The following is a 5,215-nucleotide window of genomic DNA, read 5'->3' as shown; positions in this document are numbered from 1 at the left end:
CGAGTCTAGATAAATTCATAAATTTCAAAAAAGTTCATGATATTTTTAAAAACTTTGTAAACTATTTTAGAAGTTCATAAATTTTAAAATAAGGTCATGAAATTCCAAAATATGTTCCCAAATATTAAAAATGTTCATGAATTTGAAACAAAATCACAAAAATTCAAACAAATCACAAATTTGATAAACAAATCATGAAAAAAAGTTCATGAATTTGAAAATTTATAAATGCCAAAAATGTTCACATAATCTCAAAAAAGTTCATTAATTTGAAAATTAAGTTCATGAAAATTTAAAAAGTGCACAGATTTTTAAAAACTTCATGAATTCAAAAAAGTCCACTGAATTTGAAAAAGTTCATGAATTTCAGAATGTTCATGGATTTGAAAATAAGTTCATGAAATTTGTGAAATGAGGTTCATAAAATGTGAACAAGTTAAATTTATTTAAAAAGTATTCCGATTTAAGAAAGGAAAACGAAAATATAGAAAGAGATAAGAAAAAACGAAAAAAAAAACAGAATAAAACCGGCTGAACTGAAAAAAAAAGTCCGGGAACACATGCTTTTTTTATTAGCGTTATAGCTGCCATAAGGAGGAAAGAAGTACTGTAGCACAACAGTTAAAGTACCCCAGTGGTTAGCGCCTTCAGTACTATAGGTGGAACCTGTACTTTTTGAAGTTTAAAAGAAAGAAAGAAAAACATAAATGGAATGAGCCCGCCAAGGTGCACATAACACTGTATTGACGCCACATACGTCCGTATACGTCGGGTGACCCATCATACAAAACTGTGTATGATTTGTCAAAGGTCCATATTGCCCTTTATAGTTTACCCAGGGACTTGTTTTGTACCGAAGCGGGGCTCTTGCTCAGCAGTACTATTGACGCCACATTCATTTTTGTCTAAACATAAATTGTTTCCAAATAGTTTGTCGAAGCTCGAAACGTATACTGACATGATATTTGCTTCTGTGATGCAGGCTCTTGATCAGCCCCAGGAATAAGCGAGGTAAAATTTTCCAATATTGTCTATCAAAGGTCCTGCTGGCTTCAGCTGTTTTGGACAGTATTCCTCTCTTCAATCTGACCATTGCTCACGTGTTGACCAGTCGAAAATTCAGAAAATTTGATACTACAATAATTGAGCATCCATAGGAGGTCTATTTACATATTTTCTGAAAGCAATATGCATATCTTCACAACAATCTTCTATCACGGACCGGAAAGCATACCAGAACATTACAGAGGAAAGCCCTCTATTACCAGTCAGCCGCGATTGTTTGGAAGATTCAACTTTATTCTACACACTTTTATAAGGATTCGAAAATGTGCCAACCGCGAAAGATATTACTTGAAAGAGCTCTCTATGTCGATTACAAACCGATACTTCACATCCCGGTTGACAAGCCTCTCGAGAGCCTCGTTGATGTAGTCTATTTTTATCACCTCAACATTTGGGTATATTCTGTTTGCCGCGCAGAAATTTATCATCTCCTGGGTATCCTTTGTGCCTCCAACTACACTGCCAGATAGAGTCCGTGCACCTGCAGTAAGTTCTGATTAATTATTTTTTGATAAAGGGCCGAAAGCCAGTTTCATTACAGGAAAACACCGGTAACAACATTCGAATGCTTATATATCCTCAACTTGTGGCCAAGTTTTGAACCAGGATACCGACAACCAGTGATCTGTTTTACGGCATACAGTCTCATAAAACCATAAAAGATAAAAATAAACAAACTTTTCGCCCTGCAACTATTTTAACTGTATTGGTAATAGGAAGGTCTTTTTACCCAGATTAAGTGTTGCAGGATGCACTCTGATTTCGCCAGGAAAGCCAACTAGTGCCATTGTGCCACGAACTTTCAGAAGCGCGAGATAAGGGTCAAATGGGTGGTCACCAGAGGCAGTATCGACAATGAAATCCAGAGAATTTTTCAGGAACTGCAAAAGTAAATCATTTCGTTATTCTCACGTAGTATAAGCAGAGTGAGAAGAATAACAAGCAGAATTCAGCTATATTAATTGTCTCTCGCACAAAATAGTATAGGCAGTACCGATTGCAGAATGAGCTCTGTTCCTTTGTGCATTTATGCTTTTTCAGTTGGAATCTAACATAAGGTAAGGAGATATGTACTTGTTGTGGTCTGTTGTAAGTTGTTTCACACTCAGCTTTGAAAGAGATTAAGATGTTCAGTACCTCCATCTGGTTTTTATCTGATGATACCACAAAATTATCTGCACCAAGAAGGTTGATAGCTTCATCTCTTTTCGATTCACTTGTACTCAAAACTGTCACATTCAGTCCAAAGGCTTTCCCAAATTTCACTGCCATGTGACCCAACCCACCAAGACCAATAACCCCAAGTGACTTCCCCGGCTGGTTCATGTTATGCCGGATCATCGGTGTATACACAGTGATCCCAGCACAAGCTAAAGGTGCGGCCTTGTCCAGTGGGTAGCCATCAGGTATTTTATAGCAGTACCTGTCACGAATTAGCAGGAAATGCAAGATTCTTATACGAGAAAATTGGGTTTAGACATGAAGGCAAACAATAATTGACAATCTACACCAAATTCAGAACTTCCAGAAGAGAATGCATCCATACCGTTCATGAACTACAATGTGAGTGGAATATCCTCCCTTTGTGACAGTACCGTCCGTATCAACACCGTTGAAAGTGAAAACAAAGTTTGAGCAGTGGTTCTCGAGGAGGTTATTGCAGTTGTCACAGTCACGGCATGAGTTAATGTATGTCCCAACAGCCACATGGTCGCCCGGTTTGAAGCCCTTGACGTCCGAACCAACCTCGGTTACAACTCCAGCAATCTCATGCCTATAGCCACATTGAACAGTAGGCACCCAGGTTAGCACATAATCCTTTATTTTTACAGAATACCAGTGATTAAATGGGGTCAATCAACAGAAAGAAAAGGCACTGATTGTTCCCAGTTTATTTCAAGTAAATACAATGATCTGAAAAGCTTACCCAGGGACTAAAGGGTACACCGAGTCATGGTGCAAATTTCTTGTCCACTGAACATCAGCATAACAGACACCGCAGTGTGTGATCCTCAAAGAAACATCATCATGTCGTACAGCCCTGGTAAAATTAATCAGTTTAGCATATGCATAAGCGCTAGTTATAAGAAGAAAGTAACACGCTAACAAAGCAGTTAATTCAGTCGGCATCGGCAAGGATGTCTACTCATACTTTACACCGATGAATAACTGGGCTAGCACATACAGTAGAAGTCTATATGTATTCAGAGAACAAAGATAAACACATAACTGGGCTAGCACATATCTGGCACGTTGACTTTTCCTTGTAAATAAAATCTCACAAGGGAGTGTTGCGTGTTTGATTACCTACGGTTGAAACTGTGAGGGGAGAGTACTCCAGAAGGATCATTTGCTGCCCAGGCACTGCAGTTGCAGCTCTCGGATTCAGCAGCCATGCCGGGCAGCAAAACTGCAAAAAACAACATGACCAACCAACCAAAGGGGTTAAGTTATGTAAATTGTACTAGTATCCATTCCTTTTTTTTTATGCTAAACCATTAACAATGATGCAAACAAATAAGCAAATAAGTAAGAGTGAATTCAGAAAGCAGAGCAGGTTTGATTCAGCTGTGTGTCGTTTGTTCATCTCGGCACAGAAGACAGAACCAGAGGCTTGGTCGTACTACGAACCAAACGGAATCTCCACGGAACTGATCGAATGGGCGTGGGCAGGAAATGAATGGGTAATTCGGTGGCCAAGCTAACGGGTTACCTCGGAAGGGGATCGGGAGAATCAGGCAGGGCGGCGGAACCTGAAACCAGCCGACGCGCGAGCAAACGGGGGTTCCGGTTTCTGTGGAGGGTAGGGGAGATGTGCGGCGGTGGTGAGCGGAGGCGTGGCCGTTTTAACTTGCAGCGCCACCGTGGTCGCACGTACGTGTTGTGGGTGGATCTACCCCGCTGCAGTCGCAGTGCACATAGAACATCAGAAAATGTCACTAATGACAATTTAGCCATGTCACTAATGACATAATGACATGTTGGTCAAACAAATCGTTCCGCGCCTTCGGGACAAAGGTTACATATACAACCATTGGCTCTGTCCTCATTGGATTCAAGTGACTGAAGTCAAACGAATTGAATACTTGGCCAATATTTTTATCGACACTGATGACTTTGTGTGCATGCTGATCCATTTCTGGAAGGAAATTAAAATTGGCAGTTCATATGTTACGGTTTGATATTGTGCTACTCCACCCAATTAACCCGGTTAATGCCACACCATCATGATCAGACTCAGACCACGGCATTTTTCATGATGTCAGGACAGTGAATGATTTATATGGAAATATTCCACTCCCACTCACTGTGACGGTATCGATCGACTTTTTCATGGTGTCCCCGGTATTACGTATGGTCCACTCGTAGAAAAAAGAGAGAGTGTTGCGTATGGTTATTATTTTAGCTCAATCATGCCTCAGTTAGCAGCCATCAATGATTGACAAGAAAAAAAAAGAGAAGACTGACACAGGAATTGAGATCACTGCTGCTGCATTATGTAGTGGAAGAATATGTTAGCATTTGGGATCAATTTGTAATTGCACCTACCCTGGTTAATTGCGGAGTATGAAAAATTGACCTGTGAGCTATCTCGTGACATGTATTTTGCTATAGATTTTTTTCCTTCTATTAACAGATCGAGTCAAAGTTTTCCCGCAAAAAAAAAAGATCGAGTCAAAGTTTACCAGGTTTAACTTTCAGGAAAAATTATATGTACTACTCCTGTTCATGTGTCAGAGGTTGATGGAGGTTTTTGTTGAGTTGTCAGAGGTGAGCAAGGTTGAGTGTGCTGAGCAAAAGATGAATGCCTACCTGGACATGTACAAAAAGTCGCTTTCGCCGCAAAAGATCACGGCTTTGAGCGCTCTGGTGAAGTTTTTCAGTTGCACTTGAGCCACGTCTAACCACTTTGGACCTTGGCACTCTTGTGTCTGGCTCAGATGACGTTCCTTGAGATCGTGTGTGTTCTAGCACTAGTAGAAAACAGGGCTTTGGTCACAGGGCAATATTCACATTAGTCCCGGTTCAGTCACGAACCGGGATTAATGTGAGCATTGGTCCCGGTTCGTGCGGCTAAGGCATTAGTCCCGGTTCAAATGGGACCTTTAGTCCCGGTTGGTGCCACGAACCGGGACTAAAGGGTGCGATG

General features: G+C 40.7%; 1 protein-coding gene across 1 annotated transcript; it reads right to left on the bottom strand.

Annotated features, from left to right (window-relative positions):
* Positions 1 to 1,118: 1,118 nt before the first annotated feature.
* On the bottom strand, positions 1,119 to 3,960 carry LOC123075349 (probable cinnamyl alcohol dehydrogenase 1). Its single transcript, XM_044497979.1, has 7 exons — positions 3,779 to 3,960; positions 3,373 to 3,475; positions 2,993 to 3,106; positions 2,612 to 2,839; positions 2,203 to 2,488; positions 1,796 to 1,946; positions 1,119 to 1,546 (listed from the first exon to the last, which is right to left on the bottom strand). Exons 2-7 carry the CDS (start codon positions 3,459 to 3,461, stop codon positions 1,350 to 1,352), a joined length of 1,065 nt encoding a protein of 354 aa, XP_044353914.1. The 5' UTR covers positions 3,462 to 3,475; positions 3,779 to 3,960; the 3' UTR covers positions 1,119 to 1,349.
* Positions 3,961 to 5,215: the final 1,255 nt, after the last annotated feature.

This window comes from Triticum aestivum, chromosome 3D (assembly GCF_018294505.1).
Source record: "Triticum aestivum cultivar Chinese Spring chromosome 3D, IWGSC CS RefSeq v2.1, whole genome shotgun sequence".
NCBI classification, from domain to species: domain Eukaryota; kingdom Viridiplantae; phylum Streptophyta; class Magnoliopsida; order Poales; family Poaceae; genus Triticum; species Triticum aestivum.
The sequence above is the reverse complement of the archived record's forward strand: the minus strand, read 5'-3'. Positions and strand labels throughout refer to the sequence as shown.

Bases quoted from the DNA above. Each gene is read 5' to 3' on its own strand.
- LOC123075349 (XM_044497979.1), bottom strand. From the start codon at position 3,461: ATGGCTGCTGAATCCGAGAGCTGCAACTGCAGTGCCTGGGCAGCAAAT. The intron at 2,489-2,611 runs GTATGGATGCAT...AATTCGTGACAG, and splicing joins CACATTGTAGTTCATGAACG to GTACTGCTATAAAATACCTG. The intron at 1,947-2,202 runs GTACTGAACATC...TTACTTTTGCAG, and splicing joins CAGATAAAAACCAGATGGAG to TTCCTGAAAAATTCTCTGGA.